Source organism: Juglans regia, chromosome 6, assembly GCF_001411555.2.
Source record: "Juglans regia cultivar Chandler chromosome 6, Walnut 2.0, whole genome shotgun sequence".
In the NCBI taxonomy this organism is placed as follows: Eukaryota; Viridiplantae; Streptophyta; class Magnoliopsida; order Fagales; family Juglandaceae; genus Juglans; species Juglans regia.
Genome location: NC_049906.1, coordinates 8917430 through 8943625, shown reverse-complemented (window position 1 = coordinate 8943625; position 26196 = coordinate 8917430). Strand labels below are relative to the sequence as shown.

Below are 26196 nucleotides of genomic sequence, written 5' to 3'. Positions count from 1 at the left end.
ATAGGTTGACACCCAAACATAGCCTAAAATTTCTAAGACTTTAATGTGCTATGGTGGTCAACAACCACGTAAACATTTTTTATCAAGAGTCACCTAGTTTAGATAGTGAGATGAGATAAAATGATTTATAAATAATAGTAAAATTGTTTAACTAATATGTTTTATAGAATTTTTGGAAGGGAGAGAGAAAATTTTGGATAAAAATATTATAATGTTAAAAGATTATTAGAATATAATTTTTGTTTTGAGATTTGTAAAAGTTAGAATTGTTTTTTATGTTTTGTTTAAAAATTTGATAAAATTGTAATAATTAGGTAATGATTATATAGAAAAAGTTAAATATTTGAAATTAAAAAGATGTTTATGTTTGTGATATTTAGATATTGAGATGAGATAAAATAAAATGAGATAATATGGAATAAGTATAAAGAATTTTACTATCCAAACCAGTCCTCAATAATCACGATAAGTTGAAGATTCTTTAATGGAAAATTAATAATAAATTATAGAAAACTTTTATCTTCAAAACTTTTCTGAACCTTACTTCATTTCATTGCACATTTGAAGGGAAAAACAAAATTTGCGAACGTTTATTTTCCAGGAAAAATAGCATATGTTTATTTTATTTTAGAAGACAGTGGAAGGGATCCGGGAATACAAACAGAACTATCAAAATCCTAAATTGGCTGTAGTGAAATTGCTCTAATCAAATACTTTATTTCTCACGCGCAACTGCATCAAATCCTAGATGCAAGTGAATTTATGTAACAAATATAGGATAAAATCAATCAGCATTCAAAAAATTAAAATAAAAACTCAGGCAGCCAAAAATTTCGTATTCAGATTCACTTTACTCAAGCACAAGTTTCTATTCATGTCTTCAAATGAAGTCATTTCAATGATGCTAACTCCTGAACAGCCATCCCCTCCATTGTCTCTTATCATGTCCCTCATCCTTGCTACATCATCCCACCTCCCTTTCATAGCATAAAGATTTGACATTAACACAAAAAACCCACCATTGCTGCAATCCAAGAAAAGTAACTTCTTGGCAAAACATTCCCCAAGTCTGACTTCTTGATGGATGCAAGCAGCGCTTAGCAAAGCTCCCCACACGGCAGAATCAGGCTTAATCTCCATATCCTTGACACAATCCATTGCTTCTTCAAACAAGCCTGCACGAGCAAGGAGACCAACCATGCATGCATAGTGCTGCAAACCCGGCACCATGCCAAGCTTTTCTCTCATGATTTTGAAGTACCTTCTCCCTTCATCAACAAGACCCCCATGAGTACAAGCAGCTAAAATACCCAAGAAGGTAATTTTATCAGGTTTTAGTCCTTGAACTTGCATTTCAGAATAACAGCCAAGAGCTTTATGTTCGAGCCCATATAAACTGTAGCCTGAGATTATCGCATTCCATGTTGCCAAACATGGCTCTTTGATGCTCTTAAACACCCATTCAGCACACTCTATTCTTCCGCACTTGGTGTACATGTCTATAAGAGCAGTTCCAACAAAATCTTCGACTTCTAGATTGTTTCTTAGGACGTAAGTATGAAGTCTCTCCCCAAATTGTAGGTATCCAAGTTGGCAACAACCTGAAAGTAAACTCGCAATGGTAATGGCATCTGGACTGTGATCAAACCTCTTCATTTGACAGAACAACTCCATGGCGTCACTTGGCCTTCCAGCCTGTACACAGCCAGATATCACAGAATTCCAGCTGATCAATGTTTTCTCACGCATCTCAAAAAACAAAGAAAAAACAGCTTCTATATCATCAAAGTTGGAGTACATGCTTATCAGGCCATTTGCAACCAAATTATTATCACTCAACCCAATCTTTAATCCATAACCATGGAATGTGAGTCCAATGCCCAAGTGAGCAGGATGTGTAATCCCATGGAGGATGCTGACCATAGCAACTGCATCCATCTTCATCTCTAATTGCTGCATTTGATTAAAGCAACCCACCACCAAATCTATCTTTCCTTTCTCAGCATGGCTTGAAATAATTGCTGTAAGGGAAACCAAGTTCTTCTGGGGAAATGACTCATAAAGCAGCTCGGCAAATTCTGTGTTCATGTACCTTGCATAAACACAAACAAGTGTAGTAATCACAGAAGAATCATTGACAACACCAGTTTTGATTGCATAACAATGTATAGATTCAGGATGAGCATTTGCTGACAGAAGGCTCATAATGGTTACTGAATTGGCTTCCACACTCTCCTCCAGCATTTGTTTGAAGACAAGCATAGCGTCATCAAAATAACAATTCTGCCCATAGGCGCCAATCATGGTATTCCAAGAAACCACGTTTCTCTCAACCATTTCCTCAAACAAAAGTTCTGCAGCTTCCAAATCTGCACACTTAGAATACATATAGGTAAGCACATTCTTGACTTGAGAATCCAAATCAAGGCCAGCCTTAATTCCAAACCCATGAATAGATTTCCCTTGAAACACTAGCTCATGCTGACCACAAGATGGAACCAAACTAACCAAAGTCGTCTGACAAGGACTAAAACCCTCTCTAAGCATTTGAACAAAGAGTTCCAATGCATCAGAATCATACCCATTTCGCGAATACCCACAAATCAATACATTCCAAGTCACAACATCTCGATCACGCATATAATCAAACGAATTCTGTGCATTTTTTATACATCCCAATTTCATGCATAAATCAAGAAATGCAGTACTCACATATACAAATTGGTCAAAGCCCAATCTTACCAAGTGGGTCTGAATCTGATTAGCTTGTATCTTTTGATTGGGTGAATTCAAAGCAGAAGAAGACGTCGACGATCTACAGGCTTTAAGGAGCAAAGAGAAAGTGAGGTCATTTGGTTTTACGTTTGATTGCAGCAATTGGCGGAAAAGGCCCAACGCCTGGCCAGAGTTCTTGCTTTCAACGAGTGATTTAAATACGGAATGAAAGAGAGAAAGGTTTGGTCTTTTAAGGAGATTAACCGAGTAGGACAAGTTCATACTCCGCACATGTGCAGTGCGGATTAAACATCCAAGCGTAGTCTCAACGTCTTGGGTTCGACTTGCCTCCAGTAACTCACCAACACGACATCACCTGATAATAATATTAAGACCTCGTTTAGACACTGAAAAATGTCGTATTTATGTGAATAATAATTATGTAAATAGTATTAAAATGATTTGAATTAATATATTTTATTAATTTTTAGAAAATGGGAGGAGAAATTTTGAATAAAAATACAATTAAATTTTGAAGTTTATAAAAGTATTGATTTTTATATTTAGATAATGATTATGTAATGATTAGATAAAAAATTTAAAGATTTGAAATTGAAAAATATTTTATTTTAATTAATGTTTAGAAATGAAATTATGTGAAATTTTGAGAATTTTAAAAATTCTATATTTCTTTTATGAATCCCAAATGTCCCTAAAACTATAAGCTTAGACGTCATTAAAAGAGAAGAAAAAAAAGATGACATGGGATTACGTTTTACAAAATGACATCGCTTCATTAGTGATCCGCTAGCACTGTCAAAATGAGATTCTATAATTGGCAGTAGGGGTGGTGATTCGTATTTAGGGGTGTAATCGGTCCGATTTTAGAGAAGTTTTGGAACCGAATTGGTATATAGCAATTTTGGAAATTTAAAAATCAAAACAGACCGATTCATCACTAAAATTGAAACTTTGGATTTTTCAGTTTTTGGTCCTGTCCGATTCGGTTTACCATTTACTCATGTGATGCTATATAAGTTTAATATTATAATTTTTCAAATACTAAATTTATTTGTGAGAATTTAGTATTTATTATTAATAATTACTAATTCATTAATGTTCGATTTTACTAGTATAGTATAAGTAGTATCAAACTTATTACTGAGATTAATAAACTTGAATACTAAAATTAAAATAGTATAATTAGTGTTTAATTATACTAGTATATTAATTTTTATGCTATATGATTAATACATTTGAATCATAAGATTAGAATTTCATGTTATATTAATTAGAAATTTTTCATATAATATATATAATAATATAAAATTATATATAATATAAAAAATAAAAAAAATTATATATATATATATATATATATACCGGTCCGATTCGATTTAAACTGATTTTCAAAATATGAAAACGGTACCGCACCAGTTAGATTGATTTCGATTTTTAAGAATCGGTATTGCACCGAACTGGTTACAAAGCAAACTGAATCCAACAGTTCAATTTGGTCCTATCCGATTCAATTGATTTTTCAGTTTTTTCTTACACCCTTATTCATATTTGCGGGTCGTTTTCATGTCGTGTTAAGTCATGAGTACTAGACTATATGAATCAACCTGAACATTACAATTTTAATTAAATGGGTTAGACCTTAAAACTCTAACATGACCTATATAAATAATGGGTGACACAAGACAATCCTCTTAATCCATCTAGTAATTAGATTTAATTGAGTTAATTTCAACAAAACCCATTTAACTAGTTTGACTTGTTTTAACCTATTTCTTATAAATGGGTCGAGCGACTCGTATATTTATTTTTTAATCTAATTAATAAAATTTTATATATAATATAAGCATAACTATATAAATCATTCAAAATTACAATTGGCTTCATAATAAAATAATTTATTATTAATATACAAATCAATAATATATAAGAAATTAACATTTTCATATAATAAAATTATATATTCAAAAAAAGTTTAAGGGCATGGTTGAGGTTACGTTAGGGGTCTTAAGAAATACTTAAATAGCCTTTAACACTCTTTAATGATAAAATTAGGTTATTTGGGTATTATTAAAGTACTTTTCCCAAAAGTACTTTTCTGGATAATGTGGAACATAATTCTAATTTAGAAAAAACTATCAATGAGAATACCTATACAACTTTAAGATAATTATAGTTTTGAGCTTTGATTTTATCATGGATACTACACTGCAACTTTCAAATGACTTTTTATGTCATTATTACCTCAAAAAGTACTTTTTTATATTGTTTCTAAACAAATGTAACATGTCTGAAAGTGCTTTAGACGTATTTAGATGTATAACTGCCAAATAGAAAATAACTTTTTAATAGAAGAGCTTATTACTTAAACTCTACAACTATAAACTTTAAGCTAAAAGTTATATTACCTACCGCAATCCCTAACATGCACTAATAGTTTGAGATATTGAGTAGTAAAATACTAATATTAATATTACATATTTTCAACAATAAAAAAAATACATATAAGATTAAACATTTATAAAACTTGAAACTAGAATTTAGTCATGTTATACGGGTTGATTGCAGGTATAAGGAACCGCCTGACGCAAAAGGAAATAGATCTTTCTTGGAGTTGAGTGGAATGCAAAAGACGATAAATACTTCAGTGGTCTAAGGAAAGAAGCAGCGAAAGATGCAGGGTGCAACTAGTCAACCATATTGATGAGAAAGCACGTCGTAGGAGGTACGACTGACATGTCCTAGAGCAAGGTGGAGATGAGTGCTTTGACCATGGTAGGCAAGTTAGAAAAGTCAACAACTGTGAAAGCGAGAACGAGGAGCTGAAGAGCCTGGTGGACTCGGACAAGACAAGAGTTACCAGCCCATGGCGAGATATGATTACTCGCCCAGGATGAGCAATCGTCAAGGATTGATGAAATCAAACATGAAAACTTTCTAAGATAACATGGAAAGGCTTAGAAAAGTGATAGTGTCATAGGTAGAAGCCACATTCCATCTAAAGTGTCATATCTGGAGTGGTTCAATAATGAAAGGTGAAGGCTTAACTATTCACATCGTTCAACACAGCAGCACGACTCAAGCCACACTCAAGGAAAGTCAGAGGACCAAGCATGTAGACCATGCTTGGCAATCTGTCTTTGTCATCCTGTAGTGTGACAGAGAATGATTAAAGGAAATCCTTACTCTAGATATGGAATCAGAGATTTGTCATAAATGACATATGACAATCCCACTTTATTTAAAGGATTTAGACATGGGACAAGATTTCACTTTTGAAACTTTATTTACCAATAACTCGTGAAGACAATTACTTCGAAAAGCAAGAAGCGGAGAGGCAACGAAAGAACTTCCAACATAAGAAGGTAAGTTAACTTCCAAGACAATGCTGGGTAATGTGGGGGTGAATATTATATGTAAGAGGCATTGCATATTTCTGTAATTTGCCCCCATTCTACAAGCATGGATAAATGTTTTAATCATTATATTTATAGTTATATTTATTCACTAATTTTCAATACTTTCAATGTTTTTGATGTTTTAACTGTTTTCAATACCTGATGCTGAAATTCTGTGTGGTAACCCTTGATCTCTGTGTGAGTGTGCTTGTCTCTGTGTGAAAATTTAGTAACGTGAATCTATAATCATGGTACAGGACGAAGAATTCTCCGAGACCATTCCACAAAACGTTACCACATACATCACATAAGAAGGAGAATGCCTCGTAGGAAGTGGGGTGGAACGAGGTCATATTTGGCCATACCTAATAGTCCAGATGTGGGATCCTCTGGTGTATCACATGGTGGTGTCCTCGAGTTGGTTGGCCAGATAGAGTAGTATTCTCGGTGCAACAAGTTCTCTTCGTGAGGTCTGTGTGACGAGTGTATGCTTGTATGGCGAATGAACTGTGTGGCGAAAGAATGCCTGTGTGGCGAAGAAATGCCTATGTGGTGAATACCTACCTATGTGGCGAATATTTATGTTATGAGCACTTGTGTGGTGGAAGAATGTTACTGAGTTGAAATAGGTTGAATATTGATTTTTATAGGTTTTGTGCTTGAACAATGCTAGGGGCTGCCCATCTTGTACCGTTGGGCATGCCCCTAGTGTATTTGGAACTTTTATTTTATTTTTTTTCATTTTTTAAGTATTTTTTTAATATTCTTAACCATTAAGAAAAAAAATTAAAAAATATACAACTTCACTAATAGTCACTTCCTTAACTAGAAATAAAAAAAAAAAAAAAAATACTCGAGCGATAATATTGAGGGGACTAAGTAGCATTTTCCTTTGTAGTTATATGAGATAGATTATTCCTCGCCATGCCTATATATGTGTGTTATCTGAGAGGATGATTCATTGCCATGTTTAAGAGATGCACATAGCTGTAAGAGTGAGGGTGATCCTCGCCATGCATATATGTATCTGTGTACGAAGTATTTTCATGAAAATAAATGTTGAGACTATTGACTTCATGAGTCATTTGTAGTAACTATAGTTATGCTAAAGCAAATTTCAAAGACGAAGTCTTTAAAAAGGGGAGAATGTTATAACCCAACCCTTTTAGAAGCCCAACCTATTTGAGACCCCATGACCAACTAACTTTAGGCCAAGCCTAATCCGTATAAGTCTCTTCTTAAACCTTATTGTCCTTCCCACCACTTGAAGCACTGGTGCCACTTAGCTCATCATTGTTCTGCCGCATAGCATAATCCCTCCACTTAAAGCTCTACCTCTTTCTCTCGATCGGCCTCCCTGGCTCCTAACACCTCTCTGCACTAACCCATAAGTTTATCCATATAATCGCACCGTCCAGCAAGCACAAGCCATATTGAGCCATGCTCTCTCTCTCTCTCTCTCTCCCTCCCTCCCTCCCTTTATCCCTCTACTCGCACTATATTCTCTTTAACCCTTTCTTCATCACTGTTTAGTCCCTCTCACTTAGCTCTCTCTATGGTTTTTGATATGAACCCGTGGGAATGAATTCCCTTGAACCCACAATCAATTTGAAAACTCTCCAAGAAAGCCAAAAATCAAGTCAAGGATGGAGAATCTAGACCCGATGAGAACCCGTTTCAAGAACCTAGATTATATTAAAATCTAGACCCGTTGAAGAACCCGTCTCAAGAACCCAGATTACAAAGGAGGAACGCCACAAAGGTTGTGATTTACCTTTGATAAGTTCAAGAGTTCAATCAAGAACAAGAGGAGAAAACTCAACTCACAAATAAAATTCAATATTGTCTAACTCTCAAATGAGGCTACAAAGAGTTTTTAAAGCCAAACCTAATCAAAACCCTAGCCAAAATAATGCCCCTTTTACCCAAAATTACCCTTGATGAACAGTACCGGCTACAGTACGCGCGGCTACAGTAACCCCAACAGTAAATTGATGAAACCCTAGTTCCTAAAATGTAATTTTCCAAATAAGCCCTTGGCCAAAATACAAGGCCTTCCCAAAAACATAGTTCAAAAGAAATAAGACATGTGAGCCAAGCATCTTCAAGCCCACTTATTCTAAACTAATAAAATAAATCATTTAACCAAATTGGAAGCCTCCAATAACAATAGGCCGTATCTTTAAGTCATGTCTTCCACAGCTTGAATAAAGTGGATCAAAACTGGTTCTTCTTCTTTCAGACCCATCTTCAGTGTTGGGCTCTTGCTGGCTTCATCCCAGGTGGATTGCACCAATCCTTGCATTGCTTCCTTGATCTTCTTGGCCCTTGATCTTGTAATTGGCCCATCTGGAACTTGCAAAGGATCTTTAAGAGTAGGCCCACCTTGGTTCCTATCATTCCCCCTCTCCTCAAAAGGATTCGACCTCGAATCTTCACCTACATCAAAAGGAGAAAGATCAGAAACATTGAAAGTTGCAGAAACTTTATACTCACCTGGAAGATCCACTTTATATGCATTGTCATTAATTTTCTCAAGAATTTGGAAAGGTCCATCTCCTCGAGGATGCAACTTAGTCCTTCTATGGGCTGGGAATCTTTCTTTGCGCATGTGAACCCAAACCCAATCTCCTGGTTCAAAGATGACACGCCTTCGTCCTTTATTGGCTTGGGAAGCAACCCTTTCATTCTTTTGGGCAATTTGAAGCCGTACCCTCTCATGAAGTGACTTCACCAACTCCGCCTTCTTTTGTCCATCCAAACTACTCCTGTCATCAACAGGTAAAGGCATCAAATCCAAAGGAGTAAGTGGATTAAATCCATAAACAATTTCAAAAGGAGAGTATGAAGTAGTAGTATGCATCGTCCTATTATATGCAAACTCTATAAATGACAAACAATCCTCCCAAGTTTTTAAATTCTTATGAACAACAGTGCGTAAAAGCTGAGTTAAAGTCCTATTAACTACTTCAGTCTGACCATCAGTCTGTGGATGACAAGTAGTGGAAAATAAGAGCTTAGTACCCAATTTCCCCCACAACACCTTCCAAAAGTAGCTAAGGAATTTAACATCCCTATCAGAAACAATACTCCTAGGTACACCATGGAGTCGCACTATCTCCTTGAAAAACAAGTCAGCTATATTTGTTGCATCATCTGTTTTATGGCATGGAATGAAATGTGCCATCTTACTGAATCTATCCACAACAACAAAAATAGAATCTCTACCCCTTTTGGTCCTAGGCAGCCCCAAAACAAAGTCCATAGATATGTCTACCCATGGCTCACTAGGAACGGGTAAGGGTGTATACAACCCATGTGGCAAAACCTTAGATTTGGCCTTTCTACATGTAATGCACCTTCCACAAATACGGTTAACATCTCTCTTCATCTTAGGCCAAAAGAAATGTTCATGCAAAATGTCTAAAGTTTTCTTGACACCAAAGTGTCCCATTAATCCCCCACCATGTGCCTCACGCACCAATAACTCACGCATAGAACAATTTGGCAGACAAAGTTTGCTTTCTTTAAACAAATAACCATCATGCTTGTAAAACTTACCAAATGCCGCCTTATCACATGCCACATACACATTTGAAAAATCAGCATCATCGGCATACATGTCTTTCACGTATTCAAACCCAAGCATTTTGGCACTCATAGAAGTAAGAAGTACATACCTCCGGGATAGAGCATCAGCAACAATGTTCTCCTTACCTTGCTTGTAACGGATGACATAGGGAAAGGTCTCAATGTATTCCATCCATCTAGCATGCCTTTTATTCAACTTACCTTGACCCTTGAGATGCTTCAATGATTCATGATCGGTATGGATCACAAATTCTCTTGGCCATAGGTAGTGCTGCCAAGTCTCTAATGCACGAACAAGAGCATAAAGCTCTTTATCATAAGTAGGGTACTTCAGGGATGCCCCACTTAACTTTTCACTAAAGAAGGCTATGGGCCGCCTATCCTGCATCAAAACGGCTCCAATCCCTATTCCTGAGGCATCACATTCAATCTCAAAAGCTTTGTTAAAATCAGGTAATGCTAACACAGGTGCAGAGCACAACCTTTCTTTAATAGTGGCAAAAGCATTCTCTTGATTAGCCCCCCAATGAAACCCAACATTCTTTTTAATTACCTCAGTGAGTGGTGCAGCAATGGTGCTGAAGTCTTTAACAAAACGCCGATAAAAGCTAGCTAACCCATGAAAGCTTCTTACCTCAGTGATGCTTTTTGGCGTTGGCCACTCCTTGATGGCCTTGACTTTCTCTTCATCCACCTCAATACCCTTTGTACTAACAACGTAACCAAGAAAAACAACTTTTTCCATGCAAAAGGCACATTTCTTGAAATTAGCATACAACTTTTCACATCTCAACACATCAAACACATATCTCAAATGCTCAATATGTTCATTTAAGTTCTTGCTGTACACTAAGATATCATCAAAGTACACAACCACAAACTTGCCTATGAATGCACGTAGGACATGGTTCATTAATCTCATGAAAGTACTGGGCGCATTTGTAAGTCCAAATGGCATAACCAACCATTCATAAAGCCCATACTTAGTCTTAAAAGCAGTTTTCCATTCATCACCCTCTTTCATTCTAATTTGATGGTACCCACTTTTAAGATCAATTTTACTGAAAATACATGAGCCATGCAATTCATCAAGCATATCATCCAATCTAGGAATGGGATGGCGATACTTTACCGTGATATTGTTGACCGCCCTGCAATCAATGCACATCCTCCACGTCCCATCCTTCTTTGGCACTAGTAGCACTGGTACTGCACAAGGGCTCATGCTCTCCCTCACGTACCCCTTGCTCATCAAATCCTCAACTTGCCTCTGAAGCTCCTTTGTCTCCTCTGGATTACTCCTATAGGCTGGTCGGTTTGGAATAGCAGCCCCGGGCACAAAATCAATCTGGTGCTCAATGCCTCTAATGGGTGGCAACTCATTTGGCATCTCCTCCGGGAATACATCCTCAAACTCCTGCAACAAAGAAACAGCCAAACTAGGAAGAGACTGATTAGTTTCATCAAGAGTAAGATAAGACTCTTTATAGACAAGAAAAATCATAGGGCGATCTGCGAAGAAAGCCCTCTTAACCTCACTCTCTCTTGCATAGAAACTCACTTTTGCCTTTCCTTTTCTCTCAGAAGACTCTCTTTCTTTTTTCTCTCGTGGCTCCACTCTTTTTTCTTTACTCTCAGCCACCTCTCTACTTTCTTTTTCACTCTTTCTTTCATGCTCATATTCACTCTTACTCTTTCTTTTTTGCTCAATCTCTTTTTCACTCTTCCTTTTTTGATCACTCTCATTTTCACTCTTTCTTTTCTGATCACTCTCATTTTCACTCTTTCTTTTTTGAGCAACCTCACTTTTCAATTTCAGTTGGTCCTCATAGACCTGGCTTGGAGTTAAAGGAGCAAGCTTAATTGTTTTGCCCTCCTTTTCAAAGCTGTACATGTTCTTGAACCCATCATGTGTCACTCTCCTATCATACTGCCACGGCCTCCCCAACAAAATATGGCCCGCATGCATAGGCACAACATCACAAAGCACCTCATCTTGATAATTCCCAATAGAAAAAATAACCAACACTTGTTTATCCACCCTAACCTCTCCACAATCATTCAACCACTGCAATTTGTATGGTCTAGAGTGTTTTAAGGTTGGTAAATTCAATTTCTCAACCAAAGTAGTGCTAGCCACATTAGTACAACTCCCTCCATCAATGATCATACTACATACCTTATTGTTGACATGGCATCTAGTATGGAAAATGTTCTCTCTCTGTTGCTCTGCATCATCCACCTTAATGTGTGCATTAAGAGCACGCCTGGCAACAAGAGACTCACCTGTCACAGGGTATACCACTCCATCATCATCACTAGCATCATCCAACTCGGGCACCTCATCACTATCATCCTCACTCTCAGTCATCACCTCCCCATTGTCACGCATAATCATCACCCTCCTATTTGGACATTGAGAAGCAATGTGCCCTGAACCCAAACACTTAAAACATTTGATATCTCTATTCCGTGAAGGTTGGGATTCTACCTTGGGTTTGTTGCTAGTTCCCTCATCTTTTCCCTTAGGTGGTTCGGTCTTTCTCTTTGCTTCAGCTGGATCATTCCTATCCCATTTTGATTTCCAAGTAGTGCTAGAAACCGTAGTGTACCTTGCTGTCCCTTTTCTCTTTAATTGCCTCTCCACCTTCATAGCCATGTGCACCATGTCCTCTATCTCCACATAATGCTGCAATTCAATTACATTGGCTATGTCCCTATTCAACCCACTCAAAAATCTAGCCATGGTGGCCTCTCGGTCCTCCTCTACATTAGCCCGAATCATCGCCACCTCCATCTCCTTATGGTAATCCTCCACACTCCTAGACCCCTGTGTAAGATTTTGTAATTTCTGGAAAAGGTCTCTATAGTAATGGCTAGGAACAAATCTCCGCCTCATGAGAGCTTTCAACTCTCCCCATGTCTCTATAGGCCTCTCATAATTCCTTCTCCTATTGGTCACTAATTGATCCCACCAAATAATAGCATAATCAGTGAACTCAATTACCGCCAACTTCACTTTCTTCTCCTCAGAGTAATTATGGCAATCAAACACCAACTCTATTTTTTTCTCCCACTCTAGATAAACCTCAGGGTCAGTTCTACCTTGGAAAGATGGTATTTTCATTTTGATGCTACCAATGTCTCTATCTACACCATCCCGACCCCTTAGATTCCCCTCAAGTCCTCTTTCATGCCTAACTCCTCTATTTCTACCCGACCCAACGTCAGATGCTAAATCTTCCTCTTCCTCACCATCTCCTTAATTCTCATACTGATTTTCAACTCTATGCTCACGTCGCCTCCTATCCCTCCTACCTTGTAGATTTCTAATCGCTGCTTCTTGATGATCCATCCTATCCCTCACTTCACCCAACACCAAGTTCAACCGCTCAAACTGTTGTTGCATGGCTTGCAGCACAAAGGATGAGTTATCTGCTCTCCCCCTTGGTGATGCGCTACTCCGATGAGACATTATCAGGCGCTGCACAAGAGAATGTTAGTGGCAAAAAAAAAAAATAAACCTCACACACTCCCTCACGTGTTTACACTCGAATAACGACACTCCACTCGTGTTTCACTCCTAATTGGCTTTTTCCGATAATAGTCTCACACTCTCTTTGCCTTTTACCTCAAGAGTTTTCCCACTCAAGTTCTTTAAGAACTAATTGACTCAATCAAGACAAAGCAACCTTGTTTTATCCCAACTAGTAATTAGATCCAAGAAACAAGAACAAGAGAAACACGAAAGGAATGGAGAAAAAAAAAATGGCACGTGAATCAAGGAAATTATACGAATGAAACAGTAACAATAAGACAAGATACCAACTAGAATCACCCCCTTTGATGATAAGGCTCAAGAAAAAAAATCTCGAATTTTTTTTTTTTTTTTCACGATTTTTTTTTTTTTTTCACTTTTTTTTTCTTTCTTTTCTTTTCTTTTCTTTTCCTTTCACCAACTGATTTGATCACAATCAAGAATAAGCAGTTGAGAAAAACCCTAACAATAACTCAAAAACCCTTGGGCAAGTGATATATGGCAGCCCCTAGAACAAGAGATTTCAGCCAACACAAACCCTAGAACAATGAATTTCAGCAACCCTAACAATAGTGAAGAAATCTGCTAACCACCACTATTTTTTTTTTTGTAATCAATCCTAGAAGAATGACGCCCTAGAATTAAATATGCAAGAAATAAAAGATAGAATAAGACCTGATTGGAAACCTTGCTCTGAATACCAAATGATATGAACCCGTGGGAATGAATTCCCTTGAACCCACAATCAATTTGAAAACTCCCCAAGAAAGCCAAAAATCAAGTCAAGGATGGAGAATCTAGACCCGATGAGAACCCGTTTCAAGAACCTAGATTATATTAAAATCTAGACCCGTTGAAGAACCCGTCTCAAGAACCCAGATTACAAGGGAGGAACGCCACAAAGGTTGTGATTTATCTTTGATAAGTTCAAGAGTTCAATCAAGAACAAGAGGAGAAAACTCAACTCACAAATAAAATTCAATATTGTCTAACTCTCAAATGAGGCTACAAAGAGTTTTTAAAGCCAAACCTAATCAAAACCCTAGCCAAAATAATGCCCCTTTTACCCAAAATTACCCTTGATGAACAGTACCGGCTACAGTACGCGCGGCTACAGTAACCCCAACAGTAAATTGATGAAACCCTAGTTCCTAAAATGTAATTTTCCAAATAAGCCCTTGGCCAAAATACAAGGCCTTCCCAAAAACATAGTTCAAAAGAAATAAGACATGTGAGCCAAGCATCTTCAAGCCCACTTATTCTAAACTAATAAAATAAATCATTTAACCAAATTGGAAGCCTCCAATAACAATAGGCCGTATCTTTAAGTCATGTCTTCCACAGCTTGAATAAAGTGGATCAAAACTGGTTCTTCTTCTTTCAGACCCATCTTCAGTGTTGGGCTCTTGCTGGCTTCATCCCAGGTGGATTGCACCAATCCTTGCATTGCTTCCTTGATCTTCTTGGCCCTTGATCTTGTAATTGGCCCATCTGGAACTTGCAAAGGATCTTTAAGAGTAGGCACACCTTGGTTCCTATCATTTCTTCCCATCAGCACCAATCAACCATGAAACACTCATGAATTTCTTGCTCTACCCGTGATTGATATTGACTGTATTTTTCTTCTTTACCGCATAACATAACCAACATCCAGTGTACATTCTCACTGTACACGGGCAAAGCATTCCTGAATAGAACCACTGACTATATCTTTGAAAAATATCCTTACACTATGTTAATGTTTAAGATATTGACATTTCCCTCAGTTTGATTTGAATAATACTCATAAATCCATGAAATGGAAATTACTTTTCGTCTTGGTTTTTATGGGGACTGAAGTTGGGGTTCAGATTTGATACTTGAAGCTAGTGAGTGTGTGCACATCTTTGCATGTATGGGTATGTGCATTTCTGAAAAATTGAAAGATACTCAGTGATAGAATGGACTCATTAAATTGTGATTATGTAAAAATGGTTAAATGTTCTGTTTGTTTTGTATGTTTTTACAGTCATTCATTCCAAAGACCCTAGAACATGTAAAGAATGCTGAGGAGGATGTGCAACGCATAACCAGTGGCCAAGACACGGGAGATATGTACTATCAGACTATCACGAGACTCAAGCATGCTCTTTCAATTGCTCAGCGTGCTCCCATTGAAAAGAAAGCAAACCCTGGTAAAGATTCCTCTGTTAATCCAGCTACTCGGTCTAGTCCTCCCACGAGTGTAATCGAGTCTCAAGAAGTCAGTGATGAAGAGAACTCAAGCGATATAGAAGAGAGTTCCTGTGGATAAGCAAGTTGCTAGTAAAGAGAATAAAAAGAAAGTCAAAGAGGAGAAGAGGGAGGCTCAAAGAGTAAAGTGCCTAAAGCCGTGAAGAAAGGAAAGAAGAAGTTGGCCAAAGCTGACAAGACTAGATAGCTGCTAGCAGTAACTTAGAGCATTAGTAGTGGGCTCAACAAATTTTAGCTAAAACTTGATTAAGAAATCTACTTTTATAAATTTAGCTAGCTACTTTTCAATAACATCAAATAACAGGCTCAACAAATCTTTCACTATTCTATTAAAATAATGATTTTGAATTTTTCATTTATTTTAATTCTAATTGTAATTTGAATTTCTCCAACGGTTATATTTTTTAACGGCTATATTTTTCCAACGGCTATATTTTTTAACGGCTATATTTTTCAACGGCTATATTTTTTAACGGCTATTTTTTCTAACGGATATAATTCTCCAACGGCTATATTCTTTCACTACAAAACATAACATTTCATCAACACTTTCATTCACTTCAACTCAAGTGTCCCTGTGAAACCTTTTCTTTTCATTTCCTCTCAATGGATCGTTCACTATTTCACAAAATGACACTTATTGATTCAGATTCTGACGAAGAATTTGAGATAGCGAGACAACTTGTGGAAAAAGAAGGATCAACCTCACGTGGTTCTTCTAAAAAATCACGTAAATTCATAAGGCGCGATCGATTGTAAGCCCACCAAAATCTTTTCGTGACTATTTTGCTGATCCTCCAATCTATCCTCACAAATATTTTCGAAGGAGGTTTCGAATGAGTCGTTCTCTATTTCTTCGTATCCAAGCTGCGGTAGAAGCCCATAAACCTTATTTTGTCCAAAGACGAGATAATTCTGGAAGGCTTGGTTTTTCTTCCCTTTAAAAAATAACAACTGCTCTGAGGATGCTTGCATATGGTGTCACGGCTGATTTTATGGATGAATATTTGAAGATTGGAGAGACTACAGCATTAAGAAGCCTAAAAATGTTTGTCAGAGCAGTTGTTTCAATTTTTTCTGAAGAGTACTTAAGAAAACCCAACAATGATGACATTGCTAGACTGCTCGCAGTTGGTGAAAAACGTGGATTTCCAGGTATGTTAGGGAGCATCGATTGTATGCACTAGAAGTGGAAGAATTGCCCAACTGCTTGGTATGGTATGTACTCTGGTCATATCCACGAACCAACAATTATTTTAGAAGCAGTGGCTTCTTACGATCTATGGATTTGGCATGCTTTTTTTGGATTACCGGGATCTCATAATGATATAAATGTGCTTGATCGATCATTTATATTTTCTGACCATGCTCAAGGGCATACTCCGACTGTTAATTACACTATTAATGGTCATAACTATGCAATGGGATACTATCTTGCTGATGGCATTTATCCACAATGGGCAACATTTGTTAAGACCATCTCAGCTCCCCAAGGAAACAAGAAAAAATACTTTGTTGCAGCCCAAGAGTCCGCAAGGAAGGATGTGGAGCGTGCTTTTGGTGTGCTTCAAGCACGATTTGCTATAATTCGTGGACCTGCACGGTTTTTTCACATTGAAACGCTCAATGATATTATGATGGCATGCGTAATTTTATATAATATGATCATTGAAGATGAACGGGCTAACAACGAAGAAGAAGAGTTCGAATATGAACAGTTGGCAGAAAGCATACATGATCCAGTGTCAACTGGCCCTACACCTGAATTTAGCGAGTTCATTCAACGCCATCATGCTCTTAGGGATAAAAAAATCCATTGTCAACTCCAAGCAGATCTCGTCGAGCATTTATGGCAACAATATAGTGCCTCATAATGAGTTCAAGTCTATGGTTGTATTAGAGTTTATGGTTCTTGTTCTATGGTTGTATTAGAGTCTATGGTTGTATTAGAGTTTATGGTTCTTGTTCTATGGTTGTATTAGAGTCTATGGTTGTATTAGAGTTTATGGTTCTTGTTCTATGGTTGTATTAGAGTTTATGGTTCTTGTTCTATGATTGTACCAAGTAGCACCTTCCTCCATAAAACATAACCAACAAGTCACAAATAAAACATTACTCCATAAAATACATAACCAACATTAGAGTCAAAAAAGGCAACAAACATAAAACACTCATAAGTTCAAATCACAATATTACTCTATAAAATACATAATAGTTAGTTTTTCCTAGTACGACTTGCAAGTATTTCCATTTGTCGTTGAAGATAGTATTGTTGTAGCATTGGAGGCATGGTACTTGTATTTAATGCCATAATTCTTTCATCTTCTTTCTTTTCTTCATTCCGTAACTTCTCCTGCTCAAGTAGCACCTTCTCTTTCTGAATACGCACTTCTTCTTCCCTAAGACTCACTTCCGATTGTCTAAGACTCACTTCCTCTTGCCTAAGACATAACATCTTATTATCATGATCACGTGCTTCTTGCATAAGTACGATTTTACTCTTTCTAATTTCTTTCATCTCATTTAGTATCACGAGAGAATCGGACTCCGTCATTTCTTTTCTCTTTCGTTTCTCTTTTTCTGCTTTACGGCCAATTGGTCGATCTAAATTTGAAGATACTACATGAAAATCCTCATCTTCGCCTAAATTTATTGAATTTGGTGTCGAACCATTCAAACTTGGTTTTTTCTTCGGCTTCACTATTTCCATATGTTCCACCCACTTTGGATGGAATCTCAACACCCGCCAACAATGATCAAAATTAAAAGTTTTCTTCTCTAACTCTAGGAACATGACCTTTGCCTTGCCAATCTACATACATAAAGCACCATGGTTACTTCATAAGATCAAGTATTTTAATAAATTACTAGCATGTTAAAAAGTTGAAATAAAAGGTGGAGAACATACCTTGTCTTGCTTGTTAAAACCACTTGGATGCATTCCCTCGACTTGTGCCAAGTAACCACAAAACTTATTTACCGCTTGTTGAATTGTCGACCACCGATTCATTAGAGATGAGTGGTTACGTAAAGAGTCAAATTTCTTGTTTTCCTCAAAATATTTATGAATTCTTTTCCATAGCATTGTATGCTTTTGATCTTTTCCTTGCACCGCATCTAATGAAATTTCAAGCCATCCCTCCACAAGCATCAAATCTTCCTCGTTAGTAAAATTATTACCTCGTTGTGGTTTTCGTCCACTCGATTCAACCTCAATAATCTCAACTTGGGGTGGAGAGAGTTGAGATCCATTAATCTCAGTTCTGGCACTCATTAAAAAGTCATTGTTGTTTAAGAGATTTGTGAAGTAGGCATCACAGTGAGTGGATTGATCCATTCCTAACAAGAGATGTGAGAATTGATTAAATTTACAACTTAACAAAATGCCTTATGAAATGAAAATGCTGAAAAATGCTACCACCCTCCGTCATAACAAGACTTGATGAAGTGGGAACAATGCTGTAAAAATAAAAGAAAGTGTCCTCATATTGCATCTAACTCTCTTTAAATGATAGAATATATCTAGATAAGAAAAACTACCAATATAAGGAAGGGACGACAAAGGGACTAGAAGCCCAAAAGGAACGGAAGAAAAATGGATGGCTTTCATAGGTTTATCTATGAAGCAATAACTCAATAAAGACATTTTGGTCATGATGGGGAGGGCTTTGTATTCTGGACCATTTTGGTCAAGTTAAGTTCGAATGCTTATTTCATAATCATTCAAAGGACCAGTAACGTGAATCTAACAAAGATTATATAATATATATCGAATTTAATGTGAATAAGCCAGCGTGCATGCGTAAATGGGCCCCAAGATTTGCATCTTAGGGAAGTAAAGAAGGCCGTGCAGGAAGTGCACACCCATTTTCTTGGAGTTGAATTATCAACATTTGAAGTGAACAAACTAGTTTGCCAACAAGAGTAGTTAAAAGTGGTTGGAAAATTGGCCCTGTAGCATAAATAAATATTTATGCGTTTGAAGATGCATCATCAAGAGCCATAAAAAGCTCTTAAATGAGATACTATTCTAGAACCCTTCAGTATTCTAGACACTTCACTTCCTAGAATTTACTACAAACATTGGAAGTACAGAAAGTTATGGACCACAATAATTTCCAACAAAAACAACATGGATATCATAGAGTCTTAAGAGTCTCTGTTTGAAAATCAAAATCAAGAAGGCAGAACATATAATTTCGGGCATAAAAGATATATATAAAAAAAGAAGAAGTATGGAGCTCTACTGCAACTAATAGATGTTGGACACAGTGTCCACAAATGATGATCGTAGAAATTTCACACAAAGATACAAACAAAAACATACCCTGTAGTGAAGCAGCAGAGAAAATTAGTTTATCTTTTCGGTGGTCCCCAAAGAAAGATCCAAGCGTTTGTAAGAATTGTATAATTGTTTAGAGTCAAGTGTCAACTGAAGTAAAATAATTATCCAAAAAAGCAGCAGGAGTGAAAATTTTCCTTCCACTGCGCGGGAGAGATAAGGGGGAATGAATATTTTAGTCAAAAGTAATATTTGACTAGCCTCATTTGGCTCAATAAATTTAGCCAGCCCATTCATCCAAAGTTAAAATTACTGTTCATTTAGCTAGCCCATTACTACACTTTTTTTTACACTTTAGTTATTCTTTAGCTAAAATTTGATTTTAGCTAGCCCACTACTAGTGCTCTTATAATACAAAGTTGTATCACTAGAATCTCATTCCTAGGTGTCACTCTTGTATATGACCCTTGTATATGACCCGTGTACTTGAGCTTTGCTTATTTTTATGATCAATAAAATTTTATTTACCGATAAAAATAAAAAAAAAATAAAAAAAAAACAAAGTTCTATTTATTTGGATAATTTTGCAAACTTTTAATTTTCATTACATGAGAAATGGAACAATTTTGGCACCGGAGTATTTGCATACTTTCTTCCTGGATCTTGCCCTTTTGCCCTTTTAATTTGATTAGAAAGTTCTGTAATTTTTATACATATCTGATGTGGGCAATGAAGATATGAATGGATTTGTTAAGCCTTAATTTACAACATTGTTGGTTTGCCGTTTTAGGTTATTTGGAGCCGCATGTATTTTATTAATGCAGCCAGCCTTTCCTCAATCTTCTGGTTAAGGTGCACATTTTCGTCCTTGGAGATTATTTTTATAATGCAAACATAAAACACCTCAATGAAATTATATTTAATCTCCATTTTAAGATGTTAACTCGACCTTTCTTGACATAATAAACCTATTTATTTGGTGAAGCTTCAGCCTAGGTACTTAGATATGTGTGTGTGTGCTCGTTTCCATGTTTGGGTCGGTTGTGTTTGATTTGATATGTTTGTGTCTAGTTTTCAGTTTTGACCAACTGAATGTGGGCACGCGACTGCCATTCGAGAGTAGGCTGTTTTAGTTTATCTCATATTTTGGATCGTGTTGTTTTCGTTACTTTTGAGTTGCTATTTACTATCACACATGTTGCCTCCCCTTGTCTCTTCATAGTCTCTTTATCTAACAATATTCATTGAATTTGCAACAATTCTACAGGGGTGCCTGATGTTGGTCACCCCTTAAGGGCTTTAGATTGAGCAGCTCATGGGCGGCCAAACTTTATTTTACATTAAAGTAATAGTAATAGGGTATTATTACATTGATTCAGCACGAAATCATTTCTATTCTTCACTTTTTCTCCCACACAGCGTAATCTTTGCCAGAGGTAGAAACCTGAAAGTTTGAGGGAATGAGGTTTCCAAGATCCATCTTTGGTCCAATCTTCATGATGATCTTGTCATCAATCCCAGCTACATATAAATCACCATCAGATGCTAGTATGTTCACAATGCTTCTGGTATTGATCCCATTCCTCGACCTAATTGCAGTCAATTTGCTTATTTCCTCCTTTAATCCCCAATCAAAGAAATGATCATAGAACTGCAAAGCATAAAACAATCTCTTTCAGTCAACAAAGTTGGTATGATACCATGATGAATTATTAGCCATCTTCAGAACAAAAAATTATACGAATAAATAAGATGGAAATTACAATGGTTGGGGTGCCTGGATGAGTTAGAATGTAAGCATATCCTTGCATGACTTTATCAGAGGGGAATGGCGAAATATTTTGAGTAGACCCTGTGTCATGGTTGTCAATAAATGTCACAGCACTTTCTGGCTTTATTCCAATCAATCCTGGTGGCTTTCCGTTGGAGTCCTTTAACTTCCATAACTCCCCTTTCACAGCTGCTTGCAGAATCTCTTTGGTTGTGAAATCAAATGCAGTGACAGCCCCACCTGCAGACCCAACCCATTCAGCTAGAACATCACGATTTAAATTCCAGTTTTCCCCTACTGCAAAATCTGGCTTGGTTTGTTCCACATAATATTTTATAATACTAGGGGCATAGCCCTTCACAAAATCAAATCGCCACCCATCATATCCAATCTCAGTCTTGAGCCAATTCATCCATTCTGACAACTCTTTTTGTACCTGTGGATTAAGATGATCAATGTCAGGTGCAGGGTCATAGCCCTCTCCACTGTCAGGATTCCCAGTACCATCCGAATAAGCTGTGTCATCCTTGCAAATGAAGGATGGACCCCAGTCAAGACGTGCATCTGGAGTCCCACCTTCAAAGATGCACCAAATTCCTCTGCCATCTTGCTTCTCAGCAGTTCTATGATTTATCACTATGTCAGCAATGGCTTTAATTCCCTTCTCATGTAGAGCCGCAATCAGTACTTTCAGTTCATCCTTAGAGCCATATTTTGAGGCATCAAGATCATATAGCCTTCCCGGCAAGTATCCTAGAATATAACAAGTTTAGATTGAGCATCTCTTAACTACTCTATTGTAAAAAAACCAAGCATAAAACATACTTTCATGAGAATCAGATATAAGTCACAAAACATATTGGAAAACCTTCAAGTAGGCCAACCCAAAAGCAATTAACCCAACAGGCAACCCAAATTCAGACCACATACTCTATTTTCTAGCTAGAAAAACAGATTGAGACAACTAAATATGGCATCATTTGTAACAATATGTGATCAAATAAACCTGGGCCAAAAAAGTGAGGCCAAACTCTGACCAATTATGAAATGAACTTGGCAAGAACAAGAAATTGGAGATACCTTGCCCTTGGGGATCAGCAGATTGAGAGGGAGGAGGAAGCCAGACATGAGAGATTCCAGCATTAGCTAAATCAGGAACAAAGTTCTTCAGTGAATTGTACCATCCTCCTTTATTACTCGATTCCCAATTGAACCCCTATCATACCATACGATTATAAACAATTATTACGAAACATGAATGCAGATACACAGAAGATACAGAAAGAGAAAGAAACTGGGTTGCATGCCATGCCTGAAATAGCAGGGTCGGGGCTGCGAAGGAGTGACATAGAGAGATAAAGAGGCAGAGGAAGTAGAGGAAAGTTTTAAGATTCATGTTGTTTCGTTGGAGTTGGAGGCTTCTGTCTGGTTTGAAATTCCACCGGGTGCTGAAATTACACTCGTGGTGCTCTGGACATCAAGGGAAGACATTAAATAAATAAAGACGAAGAAAAATCAAGTAAATAAGAGCATGGAAGAATTAGCAAATGTTGGCAAAGAAATTCAAAGGAAGAGAATGCAAGACTATAATTTTTTTGACTTTGAATAGAGTGCAAGCAATTTTGTTCAAAATTCTCACTTTTCTGGGCTTTCATACCTTACTCCTGTCTTTTCCTAAATGACATATCCACCGTGTCTTCGTCTTCGTCGTCTTCTTTCTTATCAGGACAGCCAAGATGTTTAACGTTTGCAAAGGAGTATTAGAAAGTGAGACCAGGTGGAGAGGGTCAGTTTCACACGTGTTGTCTTCAGAAATAAGAACTAGCAATCGTTTTATGAAGGGATAAGAATTTAATCCAATGGTTTATTTGACAAAATATAAACCATACAATAACTTATTTTAGGGTGCATGGATTGAAACATAGAAATCTATTTCAGATTATGTAGCAAAAACCACAAGGATTCAATGATGAAAGCACTTCCAAATTTGGTGGCAATTGGCAAAGAAGATCATGCAACTTTAGGTGTTAAGGTCAAGGTCAAGGTCAAGGTCTTCACATCATTTATTATATAGGAAAGATTATGCAGTACATTGAAGATATAATATTATTAAAGACTTTGATGATTTCTCATTTTTCTATTGGCCAATCATGGTATTCCAAGAAACCACGTTTCTCTCAACCATTTCCTCAAACAAAAGTTCTGCAGCTTCCAAATCAAGGCCAGCCTTAATTCCAAACCCATGAATAGATTTCCCTTGAAACACTAGCCCATGCTGACCACAAGATGGAACCGAACTAACCAAAGTCGTCTGACAAGGACTAAAACCCTCTCTAAGCAATTGAAAAAAGAGTTCCAACGCATCAGAATCATACCCATTTCGCGAATACCCACAAACCAATACATTCCAAGTCACAACATCTCGATCACGCATATAATCAAACAACTTCTGTGCAATTTTTATACATCCCAATTTCTGCAAAAATCAAGAAATGCAGTACTCCCATATACAAATTGGTCAAATCCCAATCTTACCAAGTGGCTCTGAATCTGATTTGCTTGTATCTTTTGATTGGGTGAATTCAAAGCAGAAGAAGACGACGAAGGCTTTAAGGAGCAAAGAGAAAGTGAGGTCATTTGGTTTCACGTTTGATTGCAGCAATTGGCGGAAAAAGCCCAACGCCTGGCCAGAGTTCTTGCTTTCAACGAGTGATTTACGGAATGAAAGAGAGAGAGGTTAGGACTTTGAAGGAGACTACTGAGTAGGACAAGTTCATACTCCGCACATGTGCAGTGCGGATTAAAATCCAAGCGTAGTCTCAACGTCTTGGGTTCGACTAGCCTCCAGTAACTCACCAACACGACATCGCATGCTAATTGTACACTGAAAAATGTCGGAATGACGTGAATAGTATTAAAATGATTTAAGTTAATATATTTTATTAATTTTTAAAAAATGAGAGGAGAAAATTTGAATAAAAATATTATAAATTAAAAAACTATTTGAATTTTATTTTTTACTTTTATTTTTATTTTGAAGTTTATAAAAGTATTATTTTTGTGTTTGGATAATGATTAGATAAAAAATTTGAAGATTTGAAATTGAAAATTATTTTGTGTTTGAGTAATGTTGGAAAATGAAATTATGTGAAATTTTGAAAATTTTAAAAATTCTGCATTTCTTCTATGCATCCCAAATGTCCCTAAAAATACTACAGGCTTACACATCATTAAAAGAGAATGAAAACATAGATGACACAGGATTATGTTTTACAAAATGACGTCGCTTCATTAGTAGCCAGTTAGCATCGCCAAAATGAGATTCCACAATTGGCGGTAGGGGTGGTGAGTCGTATTTAGGGGTGTAATTGGTCCGATTCGATTTTGGTCTTATCCGAGCCGATTTTTCGGTTTACCATTTACACATGTGACACTATATAGATTTAATAGTATAATTTTTTTAATAATAAATTTAATTGTGAGAATTTAGTATTTATTATTAATAATTATTGATTCATTAATGTTCAATTATACTAGTATAGTGTAAGTAGCATCAAACTTATTAGTGAGATTAATAAACTTTTTAGTATCTAATTATATTAGTATATTTATTTTATGCTATAAGATTAATAGATTTGACTTGTACGTACGATCCTCCTTTATTACTCGATTCCCAATTAAACCTCTATCATGCCATACGATTATAAACAATTATTACGAAACATGAATGCAATACATAGAAGATACAAAAACAGAAAGAAAGTGGGTTGCATGCCATGCTTGAAATAATAGGGTCGGGGTTGCGAATGAGTGACATAGAGAGAAAAAGAGGCAGAGGAAGTAGAGGAAAGTTTTAAGATTCATGTTGTTTCATTGGAGTTGGAGGCTTTTGTCTGGTTTGGAATTCCATCGGTGCTGAAATTACATGCGTGGTGCTCTGGACGTCAAGGGAAGACATTAAAGAAATAAAGACGAAGAAAAATCAAGTAAATAAGATCATGGAAGAATGAGCAAATATTGGCAAAGAAATTCAAATGATGAGAATGCGAGACTATAATCTTTTTAACTTTGAATAGAGTGCAAGCAATTTTGTTCAAAAGTCTCACTTTTCTGGGCTTTCATACCTTACTCCTGTCTTTTCCTAAACAACGTATCCACCATGATTCTGTCTTCATCGTCGCCATCTTCTTTCTTATCAGGATAGCCAAAATGTTTGACATTTGCAAAGGAGTATTAGAAAGTGAGACTGGGTAAAGAGGGTCCAAGTTTCACATGTGTTGTCTTCGGTAATAAGAACTAGCAATCATTTTATGAAGGGATAAGAATTTAATCCAATGGTTTATTTGACAAAAATATAAACCATACAAAAACATATTTTAGGGTGCATGGATTGAAACATAGAAATCTATTTCAGATTATGTAGCAAAAACCACAAGGATTCAATGATGAAAGCACTTCCAAATTTGGTGGCAATTGGCAAAGAAGATCGTGCTACTTTAGGTGTCAAGGTCAAGGTCAAGGTCTTCACACCATTTATTATATAGGAAAGATTATGAAGTACATTGAAGATATAATATTATTAAAGACTTTCATGATTTCTGATTTTTCTATTGGGAAATTATCTTTAAGAGTTTGAGTGTCTAAGTTCTAC

At 36.6% G+C, this 26196-nt stretch overlaps 2 protein-coding genes and 1 pseudogene across 5 annotated transcripts; 1 reads left to right on the top strand and 2 right to left on the bottom strand.

The window, feature by feature from the left end:
• Window positions 1-697: 697 nt before the first annotated feature.
• Window positions 698-24074, bottom strand: LOC108985793 (pentatricopeptide repeat-containing protein At2g04860). 2 transcript variants are annotated; one of them, XM_035690915.1, is made up of 3 exons: window positions 23909-24074; window positions 2424-3037; window positions 698-2369 (listed from the first exon to the last, which is right to left on the bottom strand). In XM_035690915.1, exons 1-3 carry the CDS (start codon window positions 23977-23979, stop codon window positions 817-819), a joined length of 2238 nt encoding a protein of 745 aa, XP_035546808.1. In that variant the 5' UTR covers window positions 23980-24074; the 3' UTR covers window positions 698-816. The 2 variants fall into 2 exon arrangements, with proteins under 2 accessions (XP_035546808.1, XP_035546807.1); XM_035690914.1 differs by having other exon boundaries at window positions 698-3037.
• On the top strand, window positions 6451-17366 carry LOC108983642 (annotated as a pseudogene).
• LOC108983646 (alpha-amylase-like) lies at window positions 21001-24400 on the bottom strand. 3 transcript variants are annotated; one of them, XM_018955347.2, is made up of 6 exons: window positions 24081-24400; window positions 23203-23366; window positions 22858-23015; window positions 22626-22761; window positions 21538-22298; window positions 21001-21425 (listed from the first exon to the last, which is right to left on the bottom strand). In XM_018955347.2, the coding sequence occupies exons 3-6, from the start codon at window positions 22939-22941 to the stop codon at window positions 21174-21176; spliced, it is 1233 nt and encodes a 410-aa protein (XP_018810892.1). In that variant the 5' UTR covers window positions 22942-23015; window positions 23203-23366; window positions 24081-24400; the 3' UTR covers window positions 21001-21173. The 3 variants fall into 3 exon arrangements, with proteins under 3 accessions (XP_018810892.1, XP_035546810.1, XP_018810893.1); XM_035690917.1 differs by having other exon boundaries at window positions 23203-23263; XM_018955348.2 differs by lacking the exon at window positions 23203-23366.
• Window positions 24401-26196: the final 1796 nt, after the last annotated feature.